The 22,092-nt window shown below is 53.4% G+C and overlaps 1 protein-coding gene across 1 annotated transcript; it reads left to right on the top strand.

Moving 5' to 3' along the window:
- The first annotated feature begins 10,537 nt into the window (after window positions 1-10,537).
- GPRIN1 (G protein regulated inducer of neurite outgrowth 1) lies at window positions 10,538-22,082 on the top strand. Its single transcript, XM_043912340.1, has 2 exons — window positions 10,538-11,101; window positions 18,227-22,082. The coding sequence occupies exon 2, from the start codon at window positions 18,393-18,395 to the stop codon at window positions 21,159-21,161; it is 2,769 nt and encodes a 922-aa protein (XP_043768275.1). The 5' UTR covers window positions 10,538-11,101; window positions 18,227-18,392; the 3' UTR covers window positions 21,162-22,082.
- The last annotated feature ends 10 nt before the right edge of the window (window positions 22,083-22,092 follow it).

Raw genomic sequence — 22,092 nt, 5'->3', positions numbered from 1 at the left:
ACCCTCCCCCATGAACGACCTGGATGGACGCGGTACCACCCCCCCACCCCTCGCCCCCAGGCTGGGACATGCTGCTGGCAGGGAGGCGGCCTCTGGCGCCACCCACTGGACTATAAAGCACCTACTGGGCGTGCTGGGCGGAAGGAAGCCCAGTGCAGCCGAGGCGCAGGGCCCACAGGTTCACACCTCAAGTCACAGGCAGCGCAGGAGCATCGATGGCTACGCGCGCGCGGACTTGTGTGCACTTATGCTGGTCCTTGCGCTCCAACCCGAGTGTACGCACCGGACAGGCGCGCACCTGCACTGACGCGCGCAGCACGCTGGCCGACAAGTGCAGAACCGGGCGCGTACTCAGAGTTGCACGCGCACCGCGAAGCTCTGGGAAAACAGCAGCGTGATCACTGGAAGAAGCTGCTGACCCTAAACTTCCCCCCACCCCCAAGAACACTGACATGCACATACCCCTGCGCATACCGGCCCGCTGCAGAAAAACTCATCCCGGGGGAAAGGAAATGGACAGTTGTCCCCCCCCCAAAAAGGCAGAGTTCGGGCAACCAGTGCTCCACCCTTCCCAGAAAAAAAGCCTCGGAAAGTTTGCGACCTCGGCTGAGGGGAGCTAGGGTCTGCAGAAATCTGGAAAGCTGGCCCGGAACCTTGAGCAGATCGGTGTCTGCATTGCTGCTGCTGCTAAGTCGCTTCAGTGGTGTCCGACTCTGTGCGACCCCATAGACGGCTGCCCACCAGGCTCCTCTGTCCCTGGGATTCTCCAGGCAAGAATACTGGAGTGGGTTGCCATTTCCTTCTCTAGGTATCTGCACTAGAGGGCCCCCAACACCGCTTCAGTGCTGGGAAGTAGGGGCGGAGAAGCCGCGGTGCTGCACAGAGGCCCCGCCCCCATCAGGGCGAAGGCACTGCTCTGATTGGTATAGAACACACCGCGCCCGCGTCGAGGCCCCGCCCCAGCCAGGGGTAGGCCCCGCCCCCGCCGATGCGGCGCTCTTGCTCTCTTTCGCCGCAGCAGTAGCTTAACCTGGCTCAGACCCAGACCACCACCCCTGCCCAAGCGGAAGCCCGGCACCGCCTTGCCACGATAGCCCCTAAACCTCGCCTGATCAAGACACCATCCTTTCCCTGCCAAGTTCGACCTCATTTCCGACTCAAACCTTGCTTCGCCCTTGCAGACCTAGGGGCTAGAAGAAGCTTGCTCTATTTATTCAACCCCCAAGTTTTTAGCGCCCGCTCCTTCCCTGAATTGTTGGGGGCGGTAGGGTGCAGAAGGCCTTGAACGCTGGGGGTCACCAGGGTCACTTGAGTCACTTTGGCCTGCAGTGAAGGAGCCTTTACTTCCAGAAGTACGAGGCTGCTGGCAGACGTGTGTGTAGGGAGAACAAACGGGGGTGGGACGTGGGGGGGTGGGGCCGTGGGGGGTCTCTAATTCCCTGACTCAACATGCGGGTACTAGGATGTCCAGATCATCTTTGTCTGAATTAAGACATTATTTGCAACCCATAGTCTGCAGGGACTGCAGACTCGTGGTCCTTAGGTTGAATTTGGCCTGTAGAGATGTTTAATTTGCTAGCACAAGGTTTAAATATTTCTCATTTGATTCCAGTTGGCGACAGTCCCTTTCCCTCCCTGTTGTGTTCCTCCCATCCACTTCACTCATTTTCATGAACTGCTTCGCCTCTGAGGAATTTGAGTTTGTCACCTCCTCGCCAGCTACCAGCACCTGATCCCCATTTTTAGATGCCAAAACCAGGTTCACCATCTGCTTGTGAAGAGCTTTATTCCTCCTTCCTGGGTGCCAAGCCACGCACCTGGTTTACTGAGCTCGATTTTCTGCTCAGAGACCAATGTTCTCATCTGCAGGGGTCACTTTAAATGCATTCCAGGCACAAGCTCAGAAGTGTCAGCAGAAGATGCCAGCCCCGTGTCAGACCCAAGTCCTGACTGTGAGTGCTTGTGTGGGAACACACAGCTAGCTCCTGGGTGCCTCCCTCATGACAGGGACAGAGCCATTTCCCCAGTGCCCAGCATTTCCCAGGCATCCAGCCCTTGCCTCCATTCATTTCGCTTGAAACCATCCTCAAGGATTCCTTGTTATTTGCCCTAATTTACAGTTGAGAGAATGGAGGCTAGAGAGGCAAAGTTACCCGCCCTAGGTCACATCGCTGGGAAGTGGCAAAAGCCACATTCAGCCCCAAGCTTGACTCCGAAGCCCTGTTTCTTTGGAATTTTCCAAAAAGGACTTGCTCTGAGGGGAGACAAACAAAAACCACCACCAACAGGAAAATGTGAAGCAGCAGAGTGGAGATAACAGATGCTTGTGCAGTTTCAGGGAGGCTGCAAGTGAGTGTGTGTGTGGTGGGGTTGAGCCGTGTATGAACACTTACATATAGATGCAGGTATATTTCTGCTCACATGTGAAAAAGGAGGTTGTCCACGTGTTGGGTGCCTTTAGTCATTCAACAGCGTGTGATACTCACCTGCTCTGGTCCTAGAAGTAAGGGGCTACAGGGAACAGCCCTGGGGTCACTGCCCCAGAAGAACTCATGTCCATGGATCAGTGAATACACGGATAGAGACAATTTGGGGTTTTATGAACAACATAAAGCAGAGCCATGTGATAGACTGTGACACAGTAAGGGTAGTGACCAACATTCAATTGGGTGGATCAGCTCAGGTGTCTGAGAGGCTAAAACCTGAATGAAAAGGAGGTGCCTGGGAAATCTGGGGAGGGCGAGCATTGCAGCACAGGAAGAGCCCACCTGTGTTTGCATGGACATGGGGTGTGAGGTCAGCGAGAATGAGCTCAGCCAGGCCTTCGAGATCCGCGAGTCCGGCCCCACCCTGCCTGACCCACACCTTCCAGTCCTTTGCCGGCTCCTCTCCTTCACCTGGACATCTGCCAGGCACTCTGCCTGTTGAAATCCTTCCTGCCGCTGAGCTTCCCCTATTCCTCCAGCCATAATTGACTTCTCCTTGTCACCCCCATCTGGCTCAGCTATGCACACGAAGACCCCCTCCTCACCTGTGTCAGCACTCTGCAGACCACTGCCAGCTGGCTAACCTGAGACTACCGTCTCCCCTGATGAAGGGACAGCGGCTGTTTCCCTGTGCCCCACCCTTCACCCATTTCCCTCCCCATCTCCCCGCCCCCACCTCTAGTAATACAGCTCCACTGCTTTCTCTGGAACTTTATTTTTGTTTTCTCCCTTCCCTATTTATAGCTCTCTCCCCTCCGAACCATCCCTGCATCCATCCTGTTGCCTAGAAACAGGCTCTGGGCTGAGGGTGGGGGAAGGCCAGGCTGAGACCAGGCTGGGGGAAGGAAGAGCTGTCACCCACTCCCCCTCTCAGCACCGCCCACAGGTTCCCAGAAGCCCACCCACCCCTCTGCCCAGCACTCACAGACATTTTTAAAAGATAAAACAAAATGTGAAAAACATCAGCCTTTGTGAAGTCCTTCATGGCTTCTAAAGGGCATGATGCACATGACTGCATGCATGCCTCCCAACACCCTACTGCACTGGAGGCCCAGACCCATCCTTTCAGATGAGCAAACTAAGGCTTTGGAAAGCAAAGGTCCTATAGGTCAAGTCTTCTCAGCAGAAACTCTATGGCTCTGCACTTGTCATTGTTCAGTTGCTCAGTCGTGTCTGACTCTTTGCGACCCCATGAACTGCAGCACACCAGGCTTCCCTGTCCTTCACTATCTTCCGGAGTTTGCTCAAACTCGTGTTCATTGAGTTGGTGATGAACCTGTTAAGCTTAGGATATTGGCCTGAAACATGGAAAAGAAGATTTTAAAGCATAAATGATTCCATAATCTATTAATTGCAGAAGGGTAAAGAGAATAATCTTGTCATGATCCTTACACACCAAGCCACCATGCATGCCCCTCCATACACTCCACATACCCCCTATCTTGCCACACCCCTATGCTACTTCTGATGCCCCAGCCATGGCCCCACCATGGCCTGCAATGCCCCAGATGCTCATGCCCCCTCGCCACACCCAGCTGCAGCTCAACTCCAGCCTTAATGCTTACTTTTCACAGGTTGGACCAAGAAGCCTAAAGTTTGGTTCCTGGCTCTGTCATTTTACCCACTGTGTGACCTTAGAGAGTTCACTTAACCTCTCTGAGCTTCAGTCTCCTTAGCTCAAAACTAAGGATACTAATTTCCACTCCTAAGGATGCTATTAGTCCACTCTAGAACTAATAAGAGAATTAAATGCACTACTGATGAGAAAGTGCTTTGAAAACTGTAGAGTACTGTAACACATGAGTAATCCATTAGAATAGTAAATATTGTTATCGTTGTTATTAAAGCCAAAAAGTGGGACAAGGGAGCCAAAGTGGGTCCTGGAATCAGAGAGGGAGACCCATGCTCATGTCCAGGCAAATGGGTTCTCTCTCTGGGAGAATGAGAGGTATGGGCGGGGACTGCCTGAGCGCCTGCAGACCACTGAGGCGTAGAAGTGGGCACAGAGGCCTTCTTGTGCCTGACTCCTCCTTCTCAAGTGCCCATGCTTCCTATCTTCCACCCAAGGCCCATCTCTGCCTTCAAAATAGGCTCTCTGGGCAGAGTGGGGGAGAGGGCTGCCAAGGAGCAGCTGGGCCATGATTCAGCCTGAGTCACCCAGCCTAATCCCGGGGCCGCCCCCAGTGGGGCCGGGGCCTACAGCTGCTAGGGGGAGGGGGCCTTTGTGGGCAGCAAGCTGTGCTCATAGGTGTCTGGGCCAGGGGCGCTCATGAATATCAGGGCAGTGCTGTAAGGGGTTGGGAGTGATGCACATGAGGAGGTCAGAGAGAGGAAGAGGAAGATGACCTCATGCACATCAGTTCCCTGCACTAACTAAGGAGGCAGGGTTTGTGTGTGTGTGTACACCTGTGTACACGTGCGTGTTGCATGTCTATCTGACTGAATTAAGACAGTCTCATAGCGTGGGCAGGATTTTGGCTCCTAACTTTGTCACTTTCTAACTTTGTAACCCTGGAAAGTTACCTAACTTCTCTGAACTTCTGTTTCCTCAGCTATGAGATGAGAATTGCAATGATATCAATCTCAGATGGTTTTTCTTAAGGCTTAAGTATAAGGAGATGATGACTGTAAAACACTTAGGCAGTCAGTAAATTGTACGCCACCACCATCATCACCTGGAGGATTCTGGGTTAACTCCCCTGCATATATGAGGACCGATACATATGTGAATGTTTGTACCCAGTGTTGTGTCCATACAAGCCTGGAGGAGGGTGGCTAGGTGAGTGTTCCTTGAAGGAGCAGGTGCATGTCTGTTGAGTGTGCATCTCTGAAGCAAAGAGAAGAACTTTCTAGGAAGTTGGGTTTATATAGTATTGCCTGCTGTGTGATCCTGTCCCCCTCCCCCACCTCTCTCCTCTTCCATCTCTCTCTGTTTCCATCTCCCCCCCACCCCCACCACACACACACTTCCCTAGAGGCTGTGATTTGCTAAAATTTGGTCTACATCAGGACCAGTGTCCAGAAGGGGGTGAGGAACCGTGGGTGCTATTGTATTAGAAATCTCAGACCTTCTCAAAAGCCTTTGAAAGTGAAGTCGGTCAGTCGTGTCCGACTCTTTGCAATCCCATGGACGGTAGCCTAACAGGCTCCTCTGTCCATGGGATTTTCCAGGCAAGAATACTGGAGTGGGTTGCCATTTCCTTCTCCAAAAGCCTTTAGCCTCTAGCAAAACTGAAATGGGGGCAGATCCCAAGGGTGGTGTGCCTGGGTGTGGAAGCAGGACTGTGCGTGATGGAGTGGATACAAACATGATCTGAACATGGGAGGTGCTTGTGTATGTGCGTGTGTGTGTGCACAGGGGTGGTATCAGGGGGGTGGCTGCTGCCCATGCTCTGGTACAGTCTGCTTGTCTCCATGGCGCCTGTTGCCACACACGCTTGCTTTTCAGAAAGTCACTGGGATTGTTTATTCCACCCCCGGCCTGGGCGCCAGCCAAAGAACTGCAGGCACTTGTTTATCTTCTGGTGTGCACGAGTGTGTGTGGCTTCCCAGAGGCAGACCAACCCAAGATTCACATACACACACACTCACCTGGGTGTGGGTGACCATGTTGGTTGTCACAGGATGAACCTGAACCCCAAGACAAGCCACAATCCGGGCCCAGGCAGACTCTCCACGTGGGGACAGAGACGACCCTCAGTAGCTCCAGGCAGACACACCACCTATTTAGCAACCCCTAAAGCTCCAGGGACGTGGGAGACTGGTTGCCCTGGCTATGATCCTCTGCTCTGCCTCCATCCATGGAACTAATCACCACACACTGATTGGCCAGGACGGGGTCACTGCCCACCCCTAAAGATGGCAGTGGGGCCCATCCCACTCCACTGCATGGACTGCAGTGAGGAGGTGGGTCCCCAAGGGAAACAGAGGTGCTGTGGTCAATAAGGGTACAGAGTGCTGGGCTTGCCATACCCTGGCATCCACCAGGAGTGTTACACTATGCTTGGTGCTTGAGGAACTCTTCCTGCCTTCATCCTCCTCAGAGCTCTGAGAAGCAAGAATTACACATGATGAAGCTGAGGCCTAGAGAGCTCTCAGTCAAGGCCACACAGCTAGTAACTGGCAAAGTCAGGATCCAAATCTACACTGCTTACGTCTATGTCCTTTTTGACCTTTCACTCTACCTTGGCAAGTGTTTTGTTCTGTTGTCTGGAAATTTTCATTTTTAAACATGTATTTATCAACAAGTCCTCATGGAACAAGAGTTGTTGGAGAGTGGCAAAGGGCACAGATGGAAAGAGGCCCTGACTGTGCCCATGTAGCAGACATGGCCGGAGCTCTGTCCACATCTCCTCTGGTGATTTTACTATCTCTGTGCCCACCAGTCAGACTCCCAACAGCCAGGTGATTGTTCAGTCACTAAATTGTGTCTGACTCTTTGCAACCCCATGGACTTCAGCTTGCTAGGCTTCCCTGACCTTCACTATCTCCCAGCAGTTGCTCAAATTTATGTGCACTGAATTGTTGATGCTATCTAACCATCTCATCCTCTGTTGCCCCCTTCTTTTGCCTTCTGATGCTTTCCCAGCATCAGACTCTTTTCCAGTAAGCTGGTTCTTTGCATCAGGTGGCCAAAGTATTGGAGCTTCAGCTTCTGCATTAGTCCTTCCAATGAATATTCAGGATTGAGTTCCTTTAGGATTGACTGGTTTGATCTCCTTGCAGTCCAAGGGACTCTGAAGAGTCTTCCCCAGTACCACAATTCGAAAGCATCAATTCTTTGGCATTCAGCCTTCTTTATGGTCCAACTCTCACATCCATACATGACTACTGGAAAAATAATAGCTTTGACTATATGGACCTTTGTCAGCAAAGTTATGTCTCTGTTTTTTAATACACTATCTAGTTTTTTCATAGCTTTCCTTCAAAGAAGCAAGCATCTTTTAATTTCATGGCTGTAGTCACTTTCCTCAGTGATTTTGTAACCCAAGAAAATAAAATCTGCCACTGTTTCCATTGTTTCCCCATCTATTTGCCATAAAGTGATGGGGCCAGATATCATGATCATAGTTTTTTGAATGTTGAGTTTTAAGCCAGCTTTTTCACTCTCCTTTTTCACCCTCCTCAAGAGCCTCTTTAGTTCCTCTTCACTTTCTGCCATTAGAATGGCATCTGAGATTATTGATATTTCTCCTGGCAATCTTGATTCCAGCTTGTGATTCATCCAGCCCAGCAGTTCACATGATGTACTCTGCATATAAGTTAAATAAGCAGGGTGACAATATACAATCTTGATGTACTCCTTTCCCAATTTGAAACCAGTCCATTGTTCTATGTCTGGTTCTAACAGTTGCTTCTTGACCTGCATACAGGTTTCTCAGGAGGCAGGTAAGGTGGTCTGGTATTCCCATCTCTTTAAGAATTTTCCACAGTTTATTGTGATCCACACAGTAAAAGGCTCTAGTGTTTAAAAAAAAAAAAAAAGGCTCTAGAGTAATCAACAAAGCAGAAGTAGATGTTTTTCTGCCTCTTTGTCAAAGAACTGTATCAGTCTGTGGAAACCACTTTGTCTACCTGCACTGTGGGCTAGAAGTGCCTGGGAATTAACACACAGCCCATGGGCCGGCTCTACCCCAATGTCTGCCAGATACTGGGATATAAATACACAAGCTCCCTTGCTCTTTACCAGAGGAATTCTAGATGTGCATTTACCCCATTTCTCAAGACTTCCTGCAGGATTAAGCCTCAATCACCCACCGTGGTAGCTGGCTTGATAACCACCTCTCATTGGATGCCTTCTCTGCCTGGGTCACCTTCCCACTCACCTGCTGGTGTCCCTGCACTTGCCAAATAAACCACATTTCCTCAAGCTTCATTTCAGGGTCTGTGAGCCGCCCCAGGGTGCTGGATCCCATCCTATCCTTCCACACTGAGCATCTGGACCCAGCCATTATGATCTCCTTTCTTGGCATCTCCCCTTCCCTCTTTACTGCTCCCCCCCCCCCCCCCCGCCCCATCAGGACTTAAATACCTCCAGTGCCCTGGAGAGACTATCAAATCTCCTTTCTTGCTCTAAGCCCAAACTTTGGAGAGTCATCTACTTGTCCTCTTCCACTTTCTTGGTTCCATTAATTCATCAGTACCTGCCCCACCTCCCCAGTCTGGCTTCCACCCCCACCACTCCACTGACTGTGCTTTCATCAAATTTCCATTTTCTTTTTTTCAAGTCCAGAGGATATCTCTCAGGCTGTATCTTGTCTTCCTGATGCAGTTGACCCTGACATCCTTCTAGAATGTTCTCTCCCCTTGGCTTCTGAGACATCACACTCTCCTGGGTTTTTTCTGGGTTTTCTCATACTACTCTCTCTCATTCTTTGCAGCCTCCTTTCCCCTTAATGTTGGTGTTCCTCGGAGTGGGCCTAGGGTAACTTGTCTCACCCTATTTGGTCTATACTTTCCCCTGGTGTCCCACCACACCTCTCATGACTTCCAACACCAGTTCCCTGCCCTGTCTCCAGCCTTGGCTACTTCAGAGCTCAGTTTTGGACTCAGATGTCTCAGTGGAGCTGTTTCACAAGCCCCTTCTTTCCCCAGGGTTCATCAGATTCTCCATCCATTTGGCTCCCCAAGGCAAGCCCTCAGAGAGGCAGTAGAATCCTCTCACACTCGCATTCACCACATGACCAAGACCTGTTGACTTTACCCCTAAATAATTATCAAATCTGGCCCCTACTCTCCATTCCAGTGGTTCAGGCATCATTACCTCTCACCTGCTACGGCCTCCTCACTCATGCCCTGATCCTGCTCTCATCCACTCTCGCCCTGTCCCCTCCCCACCCCGGGGGGGTGGGGTGGGAGTGCTTTTTAGATCACAGCCACGTTCCTGCCTCTGCTTATGTCTTGTGAACCTACCCAAAGCTTGGTGTCTTCGTGTGTATCATGAGGCCAACGATGTATACCTTGAAGGGCTGCAGGGAAAATAAAATGAAACGATGAGTGTAGAATAGAGTTTGTAAACTGTGAAGCGAAATGCTTTTGGGGGAAATCAGCAATTTTCAGGGCTAAAGACGCTGGTTCCTTGATGCGCTCCTTGGTGCTGTCCGTGGTACTGAAAGTTGGTTGGGCACTCTCAATTTTCTGCCTCCCTGGGATGCTGGCTGAAGACGTCAGTCCGATAGGTTTCTGTTTTGTTTTGTATGTGTGTCATCCAGATTTTTTAAAAATTTTTTTCTTTTAACGATCACAGTGACTTGTGGCTCACCACGTAAGTCAGAGGAATAGAAAGTAAAGGTGAAGCCTGAAGTTTCAGGAGTTAGCTTCATTACTAACAAAGGAGTGACCTAGCACTAGTATCTGTTTTCTTATCTGATAAACGGGATATAATACATTCACATGAACTTGCTTATAAGTGACTGGAAATGGAAATTAGATGAAATCTGAAAACAAGGTAACGTTACTGGTTACTTCAACTGCAGGCTTTACCATAAAAACACTGCCCCTAAATAAGCATATTAACGTTAGTTGCTACCACTTTTAGTAGGTGGTTTTACAGTACACATGGAGGATTTTATCACCTTTTGGCAATTAAAGACTTATTTTTCCCCTTCTGGGAAATCAAAGGGGAGGGGACTATTTCTCTGCTGAGAAACGTCGAGGCGAGGTGGGCAGCAAGTCCTCCTGTCCTTGGCAATTCAAATTCAGCTAAAAGCCTCTGAACACCTACTTCAGGCTCCTTCATCCTTCCAAGACTACTCACTGTAAGGTGATTCATGTTAGTCCCATCTTACAGATGGAGAAATTGAGACTCTGAAAGGTGAAATGATTTGCTGGAGGGTGGAGGAAAACCCGGCTTGCACAGACTAGGTGGGCGGGCACCCTGGCTAGGGAGGACGGTAGCGGGGAAATCGAAGGCTCTCTCCCTCCTCCCGCAACTACGCAGGTCCCTCCACTCCGGGGAGCGTGGGTGGCGGCGAGACAAAGGGGACGGGGGCGGGGCGAGGTGGGGGTGTGGGAGAAGGCCGGAAGTGCGGCCAGGGCGGAGGCGGGAAATTCCGCGCAGGGGCAGCTCGGCCATGGCGCAGACCAGGGTCTCTATTCAGAGGCCGAGTATCCTTGGACAAGTGGCCTCCCCTCTCTGGGCCCCAGTTTTTTCCTCGGTGAAACAAGCAGAGGGCGTTCGCGGGGCTGGATTGAGTGAGATCTGAGTGACAGCGTGCCCCGCCCTCAGCAGGCGCGCAGCAAATAGGCAGCCTCTCCGCCCCCTCGGTCTCCAGTCTGTGAAACGCTAACCGGGTCGAGGAGGGCGGGGAACCTAGGAGCCTAGCGGTCGCAGTGAGGGGCTGCGGAAGAGGGGCGCCCCTCCCTCCTTTGGGCCCCTGCTTCCCTGCCGGTACCGCCCCCTCCCGGGTTCTGAGGCCGCCAGTCAGCTAGCGCGCATGCCCGGGGCGGGGCGCGGGGTGGGAGCGCGGAGCTGGCGCGGGGGGACGGCAGCGCCGAGTCCGCGGGTCCGCCCGCCAGCCCGGCCGGAGGCAGCCGAGGCAGCTCGGGCAGCGGCGGTGGCGGTGGCGGGAGCCAGAGCGCAGCGCGCCGAGGAGACGGAACGGCGACAGAGCCCGGTAAGCGTCGCTCCTGCATCTGCTGCTCGCTCCAAACGGGCGGTGTCGACCCCCTTCTGCCGCTCGCGGCAGCCCCAGAGCCGCTGTCCAGGGTCCTCGAACCGCCTCGGTGGCGGGGTTTGGGCACAGCGCGCGGCGTGTGTCTGGCGTGCGCCTGGGTGAAGGTACGCGCGCTACTGGGGCGGCGGGTGTCCATTTCCAGGTTCCTCTCTGGGGCGGGGCGGGGCGGGGGCGGGTCCGCAGTCCTGGCCGAGCACCCGAGGGGCCCTGCGGGCTAGCCCGCCCTGTGTGTAAGACCCCGGCCCCGCGCCTGGCCTCGCCTCTGACGGCTGCTTTGTTTGGCACCGTGGTGAGGGAGGGGGCGCTTCCCGCCACCGCGGGGAAGGGGTCCGCCCGCGTTGATTCATTTTCCCCATGGAGCGAGCTCTGCGATCGAGTGGCTCTATTGGCACCATCAAGCACACTCGCTGTCGCACGCCCGGTGTGGCACACACTCTGGGGGTCCACCACATATACTGTCACACGCTCACCACTCGAGGCCACAGGTCTACACACACTATGGTCCTTGATCATTCCATCAGACTCATACACATGGCCACCTGTGCACCCACCCAGTACATCTTTGCGTACACACCCAGGCATTGCTACGCACTCACATCAGCCATCGCCTATCATAGCACACACTCAACTCAGCAATAGTCCCCATCACAACGCACTCGCAGCCACCCTGCTCTGGCCTGCTTGTGCCTGTTCACACCTGCACATCATGGTGTCCCTCACGTTGCCCCAGACCCTGGAGTAGGTGTGTCACACACTCCATCACACACTTTTAACTTGCTCTCCACCCCTCAACTCCTGCATGTCCACTCTTGCCCTCCTGTGAGTGGATGGACAGCTGCCCTGAAGGCTGTTTCTGGAAGACTGGATATCACCCTTTGCTAGACTCCTTCTCCCATCCAGCCCCAGGCAGGACGCTTTACTGCTCTGAGGGTTGTAGAAGACAAGGGGATGAGAGGGTGAGGTACGGCACACCTAGACTGTCACACATACACACACACACACCTGCTGAAGTACCACAAGCCTTTGTCAATCTTATCACCATGGGAAAAGGTGACTGCAGGTTCCTGGCAGTCCTGGCTCCAATTCTGGAAGAAATCCTAAAGGGGAAATAACAGGCTGGCCAGGTCTCAGCCTGAGTGAGCATTCACAGGGGCCTCTCTGCCTAGGAGCAGGGCACAACAACGCTTGTGCACATACCAGCCAGCTCTCTCATGAATGAGGCTCTGAGGCCAGGTGGCCATGAATGTGTATACCCACAGGGTCCAAATGGCCACCAGGAGACACAAATACATAGGGCATTCTGCACATACCGACTGCACATGTGCACACTGACTTCTTGAGCAAAACGCAGGAGCCAGACTCTGGCTCCCCAGGCTGGCCTAAGCTGGCGCAGATGTCGACAAGCCATCTACGTGCTCCGCTGCACGCTGGGTGAGCCAGCCCACACAACTGGGGGTCATTTCAACCTTTTACCTCCATCGGGAGGCAGAAGTGTGCAGGATCGTCTGCCCAAAGGGTGTGCCCACAAGTGGGTTCACACAGAAGACATTCTTGCTTCCTCTCCTAGACACCTCCTTGTGCTGTTGCCTGTTAGATCCAGGGGACTGGGAGGACCCTTGGCATGACCCTGAAGAGCATAAAGGGGTTTTAAGAGCCATGCATCAGTGTCCAAGATCTTGGCTGATATGAGTAGGAAGAACCAGGGTTTGGATTCAGACAAAATAGGCTTTGAATCAGAGCCCCACCCTCTCCCAGCTGTGTGCCCTTGGTCAAGTCTTTTCTGCCTCTGACCTCAGCATCCTCATCTGTGAAATGGGATGATAATGCCCCCCTCATGAGACTGTTGTGGAGTCCAGATGCAAAAACAAGCCTGAGAATGCTGGACCCAGGGCTGAGCACACAGTGGGAGAATGATAGAGCTGGGTCCAGTGGGGAATGGGAGGCAAGAATATGAGACCCCAGGTGTGGGTTGCCTTTTGGAGAAGTGACTTGAGAATACCAAGGCTTTCTTGAGAGCTGGGTAAAGCCTAGCACAACTGCAAGCCATAGAGCCTCTAGGAATGGTATCCTAGTAGATTGTAAACCCAGGCCTCAGCCAGTTCTACTAGTATAACTACATCCTCTCCCCATTTGTAGCTTCCCAGGTGATGCTAGTAGTAAAGAACCCACTTGCTAATGCAGGAGACGTAAGAAACATGGGTTCAATTCCTGGGTCAGGAAGATCCCCTGGAGAAGGGCATGGCAACCCACTCGAGCATTCTTGCCTGGAGAATACCACTGACAGAGGAGCCTGGCAGTCTACAGTCCATAGGATTGCAAAGAGTTGGACATGACTGAAGTGACTTAGCATGCATGCATCTCCCCCATTTGAAAGATTGGGAAACTGAGGTTCAGAGTGTGGAAAAACTCACCCAGAGTCATGTAACAAGTCAATGACTAGGCTGGGGCTTGACCCCACATCTTTCTAACTATGTGGTCAGGCTCTTTGTCCCAACTTGGACCTTATCCCACATCAGAGAATTGGGGGCTGAGAACTAAGAAGGTAGCCTCTTATGGAACTTTCAGAAAGGGCATGTTGCCAGCTTGGCCATGCCTGCCTCTTCGAACCTCAGTTTCCTTCTCTGGAAAATAAGACCAGAGCATCTGCCCAGAAGGTGTACAGGATTTGCACATAATAAGTTTTGTAAGAACTCCATGTGTGCAAGGTCACCTCCCACCTTCTTGGCATCTAGATCAAGAATCAGAACTCAGGTAGCTACAGACCAGGTGGATAACACCCATAAGGGGCTGCTATAAGAAAAGTGGTGGTGCAAATCAGTGATCAGTGGCAGCAGGCAGTCAACTTCAGTGCCCAGGACACCACTGGGAGGGGTAGAGATGGTGGCTAATTGGATCCATCTAAGGATGCTCACTGCTGCTATGAAGGAAGCACACTCAGACTGCCAAATCTTAGTTTTCCAAGAGGAGCTGGAAATCTGATTTTCACATGAACTCTTCTAATTTTTAAATGTTGATCAGTAACTTTAAAAAAAATTTTTAAGCACTCCAAGTTAATCAGGCATGTCCAAGGGCGAGGTTTTGCCAGTTTGTGCCTGTGTTGCTGGCCCTCCCTCCCCTGCCCCCTCCTGGGAGCACAGCTGGGCTCTGACAGCCTGAGTAGATAAAAACAGGCCTCGCATGTACACAGCCCAGCCCTAAAGTAGCAGGGACGTGCACACCCTTCATCTTCTTTAATTCTCCCTGCAGCCCTGGGGGAGCAGGGAGTAGGTTTGTTAGGGTCCCCAGTGAGGAGGAGGGACTTGCCTAAGGTCATAGAGCTGATTAAAAAATCAGGAAGCTGGTAAGTTGGGGAGCTGTCCTGACTTCTGGCCCATGCCTCACCTGGAGGAGGGAGCCTGATGGAGGGGCTGGTGTGAGAGGACCCTGGAGCTGGGCTACCAGGGGTGAAAAGAAGGTTGGTGAGAACTCACAGCACACCTCCTATAGCCCTTGGCAACTCCTTCCAGTTCCAGCCCAAGCTCCCTATTTTGTTGTGGTGTTTAGTCACTAAGTCATTTTCGACTCTTTTGGGACCCCATAGACTATAGCCCACCAGGCTCCTCTGACAATGGGATTTCCCAGGCAAGAATTCTGGAGTGGGTTGCCATTTCCTTCTCCAGGGGATCTTCCCTGGGATTAAACCCAGGGATCAAACCACTTCTCCTGCGTTGGCAGGCAGATTCTTTACCACTGAGCCACCCGGGAAGCCCCAAGCTCCCCATACAGCTGTTTTTATGCTGATGAAAACCAGATCCAAAGAATTGCAGCTGACCTCTCCTGTGTTTCAAACCTGTCTCCCAGAAGCCTCCTGGATATCTCCCCTATAAGGCCCACAGACACCCCAGTTAAATTTCCCAAAACCCAGTCCCCCACCATCCTCTGCAAGACTGCTTCTCCTCCCATCCCCCCATTTTGGTGAAATCCTCACCCCCAAGTCCCATAAGCCCAAAGCTTGGGGGACCCAGTGGTGAACAATAGCAGCTGAATCCCCATCCAGGCACCTGAGGGCTAGGTGGGGATCCAGAGGTGTAAAGGGCTATAGGCAGAATGACAAGAGTCTGGTTAGGAGTAGAACAAGAGGCCACGGGAACCCGGAGGAAGATGGTAGGCAAAGAAGGGTCATTGGAGGAGGCGTTTAAACTGAGAACTGATGGTTTACTAAAAGCCAAGCAGGAAAGTTGTAGAGGCCAAGATGAGAGAGAATGTGAACCCCTGGTTGAACCCAAAGCAGTTTTGTGTGTGTGTGTGTGTGTACACATGCTGTGGGGCATACAGTGCATAATGAAAGATAAAGCCCACCAACTGAGTAAATACACAGGGGCTTAGAAGCATATTAAAGAGTTGGACGTGACCCTAAAGATTTTAAAGAAGTCATTAAAAGTTTCTTTTTCCCTGTTTTTTTTTTTAAATAATACATGCACACATAATCAAAATTCAAGCATTGCAAAGCAGCATTAATAAAACAGTTTCTTCTACCTCCAGATATCTCTGGTCTCGCTTCCCAAAGGCAATCACTGCTAAAAGTTTCATGGGTTTCCTTCCAGAAATTTTCTCTTTATAAATAAACCTACAGATGTGTACCTGTCCTTTCCCTTGCCTACACTCATAGGAACCCACTCACCATGCTGTCCCCTGGTTTTTTTCCTTAACTTACCTTGAGCATCTTTCCTCATCACTCTACCCATTCTGACAGCTGTGGAGGGTGGAGGGTTTCCCATATGTTTGTCCCACATTTTACAAACCCACTTCCTGGTTTCCTTCTCATTACCAGCTATGTTCTCATGCACCATTAGTCTGATATTGATAAATGTCCTTCCAAAAAGATTGCAGCCAATTTATTTCCCCTAAAAGAGCAAGGAGGGCTTTGAGCCAAGAGTGGCATGGTGGGACCAACGTCATAGAAAGGGCATTCAGTCATTTATTTAACAAACATGTATTGGAAACCGCTTGCTTACCATGTGCCAGTCATTGTGCTCAACCCTGAGACTACATCAGTTAACATGGCAAAGTCCCCACACTCCTGGAGCGGACATTCTCATGGGAGAGACACATCATGAGCAATAAACAAGCATATGCAATTTGAGGATGAAGACAGGTAGCAGAAAGAAAAACGGAGCAAGGCAAGGGGGAAGGAGAGCATCAGCCAGTGTTGGGAAGGAGGCTGCTTTATCCTGGATGTGTCAGGGAAAGCTTCAGGGAGATGCAGATGTTGGGAGCGAAAGCATTTCAGGCAGAGAGGAGACAGCCAGTGCAAAGGCCCCACGGTAGTGGGTTCAGGGACCAACAGGGCAGACGGGTCGCTGAAGTGGGGTAATCAGGGGAGAGCCATAGGAGACAAGACCAAGAGCTGTGACAGGGCCAGAAAATACAGGAACTTATGGGCTATGGTGAGGAGTTTCCCTGGTGACACAGATGGTAAAGAATCTGCCTGTAAATTGGGAGATCCAGATTCGATCCCTGGGTCGGGAAGATCCCCTGGAGAAGGGAATGGCTACCCACTCCCGTATTCTTGCCTGGAGAATTCCATGGACAGAAGAGCCTGGCAGGCTACAGTCTGTGGGGTCGCAGAGTTGGACACAGCTGAGTGACTAACACTTTTACATTGCATGAAATGGAGAGACACTATATGGTTCTGGGCAAAGGAGGTCTGCCTTGAATTTTACTAAGATCCCTCTGGCTGCTGTGTTGAGAATAAACAAATAGGGTGAAGGATAAAGCAAGGATAATTCCAGTCAGAGATGGTGTGGGTTTGGCTCAGGATAGTTGCCAAATTCTGGATTTCTTTTGAAGGTAGATCCATTATGTTTTGCTCGGATGTTGGGCTGGAGGGTTTGAGAAGAGGTCGAGGGATCTTGGCCTGAGCACTATAACGTGACTTTGGTGATGTGGGGAGGAAGAGGTCTGGGGGAATCAGAGCGCTGCTTGCCTTGGCTGCTGAGTTGCATGCTGATCCAGCCACCTGCCAGATCCTTTCCCTGGGTGTACCCCAGGTACCACACACTCAGTTTGTCCAAAATGCAACTCTCCCATTCCCCATATGTCTTGCCCAGCACCCCCCAACCCCAGCCAGAATCCTGCAGACCACCCCCACGATCACCTCTTACATCCAGTTGGTTCCTGTCAGTTTCCCTTGGACCTCTCAAAGCTGCCAACTCTTCATCCCCACCACCTTCGCTGTACTGTCTCTTATCTAGGCCATCACAGAGAAAGGGCTGCGTAAACGAATGAAAAGCAGGATGCATGAGAGGTTGAATAAATGATTGGCCAACCCCTCCTCTCCAGCCTCCACACCACCCCTAAGCAATCTTTGAAAACACACATTTCAGACTATGCTCTTTCCTCAACCGTAAACCATTCCCATCTCCCCAGGGCCTACACAGATATAAACTGGTGATCCACAGACATACTTTGGCCCACATACCATATTTTTTAAATCTTGAATTAATTGGGATATTTTACATTAAACTTCTATATTTCCCACTTCTGACTGATACTACCAGGATGCATTTCTCCAGGACAGTACTTGGCTAACGGAGTATGGTCCGCTCTTTAGACAGGGCATGTGCTCTCCAGTTTGCCTTAGTCCTGAACACTCCCTACTGTTTAGGACCCAGTCTGCTTCCTTCAATTAGATTACCTACCTGGCCCCTATGGCATCAGAATTTGTGACCCATGGCCTAAAGAAAAACAGCATAACTTCTAGATAGCATGTTGCATGGGGGCGGGGGGGGGGGGCTGAAAAGGGAGGGGTAAAAAGTTAGATTGTGGCCAAGTTGTGAAGGGCCTTGAATGCCCTTTTAGGAAGCCTGGCCTTTATCCAGAGGGCCAGTGGGAGCAGTGAAACAGGGAAATGGTATGGTTGGGTTCATTTATTAGCCCAGACCCTATGGACAGGAGGGGATCAGACAAAGTTAGAGAATGTGAAGAAGGCCCGGCTGTTAGGAACAGTGAGAGGGAAGGTGCCTGGATAGAGGCTTCTCCCACCGGGTCTCCTCTGAGCCTGAGTCTGCTCTTTCTGTGTTTCAGAACCAGACAGACGCCTGGGGCCCAAGCATGGTCTTGAGGGCAATTGGGCAGTGCTGAAGACCCAGCCTGGCTCCAGCTGCTTCGAAAGGACTCCAGCCCCCCAGGACCCCAGCCCACAGCCTTCTGCTGCCCACAGGATGGGAGCCTGGGGGCTGGGAGCCAGGCCATGAGGGACTGCTGCCCCTCCCAGCAAAAGGCCATCCCCACACACCCAAGGCACAGCCCTGCCCAAAGCCCAAGCATGGCCTCCAGACACAGCAGCCCCAGCGGGGCTGGGGAAGGGGCATCCTGCTCTGCGGACCCTGGCAGGAGTCTGGCCTACCCCTCCAAGACCCGCATCCCTTCCCAGGAGGTAGCCGCCAAGGAGACATTAGGGACACAAGGAGCCTTGATCTCAGGAACACCAGAAACCACCTTCTCTGGGAGGCCAGAGCCTGTGTCCTCGGTGAAAACTGATCCTTCACCCTCAGAGAACAGAAACCCAATGTTCTTAGAGAATATGGATTCCAAGTCTTCAAAACAGCTAGATTCCATTTCCATAGGAAAGGAAGATGCTGGGTCCTTGAGGATGGCAGATCCTATGTTTACAGGAAAGACAGAGCCTGCAATCATAGGGGAAGTGGATTCTGTGGCTTCTGGAAGTAAGGATCCCGTGACCCTAGGAAAAGAGGATCCTGGATCTTTGGGAAAGGTAGATCCTCAGTGCTCCAGCGAGATGGATACAGTGTCCCTAAGGAAGGAGGAGCCTGGATCCTTGGGCAAAGTGGATCCTGTGTTCCCAAGAAAGGAGGAGCCCAGGTATTCAGGAAAAGACCTTCGAGTGTCCTCAGAAGAGGTGGGGTCTGCATTTACAGAAAAGACAGATCTTGTAGCCTTGGGAAAGAGAGATCTCGAGTTCTCAGCAAACGCGGATCCTGTGTCCTTGGAAACGCTGACTCCAGGGTCACCAGGCAAAATCATGCCTGGAACAGTGGCTCTGGGGCCATCAGGAAGGGCAGATCCTACTCACTTGGGGATGACAGATCCTGCATCTATGGTAAATGCAGAAATCATGTCCTCCACAAAAGAGGACCCTCAGTTCCTAGGAAAGATGGACCCTGCCTCCTCAGAAAAGCAAGGCTCCATGTCTGTGGGAATGACAAAAACCATGTCTGCTGGACAGGTGGAGCCCACGTCTTTGAAAAATATGGACCCCGTGTCTGCAGGCGAAGTGGGTTCGGTTTCTTTGGCAAAAGTGGATCCTGTGTCCTCAGGAAAGCCAGAGCCCTTGTCTCCCATGCAGGCAGAACTGATGTCAGTGGGAAAGACAGAAACCACATCCTCAAGAAAGGAGGACCCAGTGTCCTCCAGAAAGGGGGATCCCATTTCTGTGGGAAATACAAAAACATCACCTCCTGGAAAAGTGAATCCTGAATCATCAGGAGAGATTGACTCTGCGTCCTCTGGTCCCGTGGGTCCTCCTTCCTCTGAAAAAGCTGAGGCAGTGACTAGGGGGAAAGCAGACCCATTGTCCTTGGAAAAGTCAGGTCCCCTGGCCCCTGGAAAGGTGGGTCCCCCAGCCTTGGGGAAGGCTGATCCCCCCATCTCGGGGAAAGTGAACCCTGTGAGCAAGGGAAAGCCGGAAGCTGTCCTCCCCGGAGACATGGACTCCGAGTCCGCAGGAAGGGTAGCCCCCACGAGCCAAGGAAAAACAGTCTGGGCATCCTCGGGAAAGGCAGAAGCTGTCCCAGAGGGAACGGTGGATGCTCTGCCCCTCGAGAAGGGCAATCCTATGAACTCCACGAAGGTGGATCCCAGGGCCTCCGGGAAAGCAGAATCCAAGTCCGAGGGCAAAGCGGAAACCACACCCTGTGGGCAGGAGGGCACCGCCTCACCAGGGAAAGCAGAGGCTAAATCTTCGCCGACCGAGAAGCCACTGGCCCCGGAGAAGCCGGATCCTGGACCCTCAGAATCAGCAGGCTCTATTGCCTCTGGGAAGGTGGCGCCTGTAGCCCTGGACAAGACTGACTCTGTGCCTCCGAGAAAGGGGGAGCTCCCATCCTCGGGGAAGGGGGACAGCCTGACTCTGGAGAAGGCCTCCAGGCAGGCAGATGGCAAACCCTGTGACTCCGCTCCTTCTCCCGCAGACGGCGGGGGCCGCGTGGAGCCAGCGTCACTGCCCAGCTCCGAGGCCTCCAGCCTCGTCCGGAAGGACCCGGCGGCTGCCAAGGCCGAGAGGAGCCCCGGCCTGGAGGCGGTCGCGCCGCCGCCGCCCGGGCCGCGGACTCGCGACAACTTCACCAAGGCGCCGTCGTGGGAGGCGAACGCCCCGCCGCCACGCGAGGACGCGGGCACGCAGGCGGGCTCGCAGGCCTGCGTGTCGGTGGCCGTGAGCCCCATGTCTCCGCAGGACGGCGCGGGCGGCCCGGCCTTCAGCTTCCAGGGGGCGCCGCGCGCGCCCAGCCCCGCGCCCGGACCGCCCTCTCGCCGGGACGCGGGCCTGCAGGTGTCGCTGGGCGCCGCCGAGACGCGCTCCGTGGCCACCGGGCCCATGACACCGCAGGCCGCCGCGCCGCCCGCCTTCCCCGAAGTGCGGGTGCGGCCGGGCTCCGCGCTGGCGGCCGCCTCGGCGCCCCCCGAGTTGGTCGAGCCGGTGCGCGACGTGAGCTGGGACGAAAAGGGCATGACGTGGGAGGTGTACGGCGCCGCCATGGAGGTGGAGGTGCTGGGCATGGCCATCCAGAAGCATCTGGAGCGACAGATCGAGGAGCACGGTCGCCAGGGGGCGCCCGCGCCGCCACCTCCCGCTGCGCGCCCGGGCCCGGGCCGCGCGGGCTCCGTCCGCACCGCGCCTCCGGAGGGAGCCGCCAAGCGCCCGCCGGGCCTCTTCCGCGCGCTACTGCAGAGTGTGCGGCGCCCGCGATGCTGCTCGCGAGCCGGGCCCACGGCCGAGTGATCGGCTCCCCTTTTGTACGCCCGGGTTTCCAACCTTCTCAGGCTCCCTTCTCGATCCCAGGCCCCTAGAAGGGATCCCCTCGACGCGCGACAGGCCTCCAAGGGGCGGGCAGCATCTAGGGTCTTCTCATCCTGTCTTTCCAGCCCCCTTCCCCTCCTGAACACACCAATGAATACCCTCTACCCAGCTCCTTCGTGGTCAGGAGCCCACGAACCCAGCCCCGACACCCCACCGTCCCCTCATAGCCCTCAGCGCTACCCTCTCCCGGCCACACTGGGCGACCTCTGGGGACCTGCTCAGAGTCCCTCTGGGGACCTAGCCTTGAGAGCTAGGGCAGGCTCCTGAGATGTCCAGACAGGTGCGCTATGGTCTCCAGAGGCAGCCAGGTCCCCAGAACGGGAGAAACTGTGTACAAAAGCCCCAAGTATGTGAGGATTGGCATGTGAGACCCCCGATGTGCAAGCCCAGGGTGTATGCGAGTGCGTGTCCACGCGGCGGGCTGGCCCCATGGCCTGGGCATCTCTTGCATGCTGGTAGTTGTCCCCAGTTCCTGTCTCCCCCTCACCTGGCCCTATCCCCACCCTCACTGGACACCGCTCCACAATTCCCAGACAGGCCAAAGGCAGCTGCAGGAGTGCCCTGTGGGTGCAGCTGCAAGAGTCACAGAAACGCCGGAGGGTCATGGTCAGAGGCCCACAGCCTGGTGACAGCTGGCCTTGGGTGCTGGGGACACGACGGAGAGCTCACTCTACAACCACCGTAGTCCCTAAAAGACCACCCTCTCCGGTCCCTCGTCCCCCAGTGCCGTGAGCCCCACAAGCCCCTTGTGACCACTCAGTACCCCTGTCCCCCAACCCTCCAGCCACGGTTTTTGGCTACAAACTGTCACAATACATTGGTAATAAAATACTCCCCCAACCCTTGTCAGCTG

The sequence above is a fragment of the Cervus elaphus genome, chromosome 9 (genome assembly GCF_910594005.1).
Source record: "Cervus elaphus chromosome 9, mCerEla1.1, whole genome shotgun sequence".
Taxonomy (NCBI): Eukaryota; Metazoa; Chordata; class Mammalia; order Artiodactyla; family Cervidae; genus Cervus; species Cervus elaphus.
Note: the sequence above shows the minus strand (reverse complement) of the source record. Positions and strands in the feature narration are given on the sequence as shown.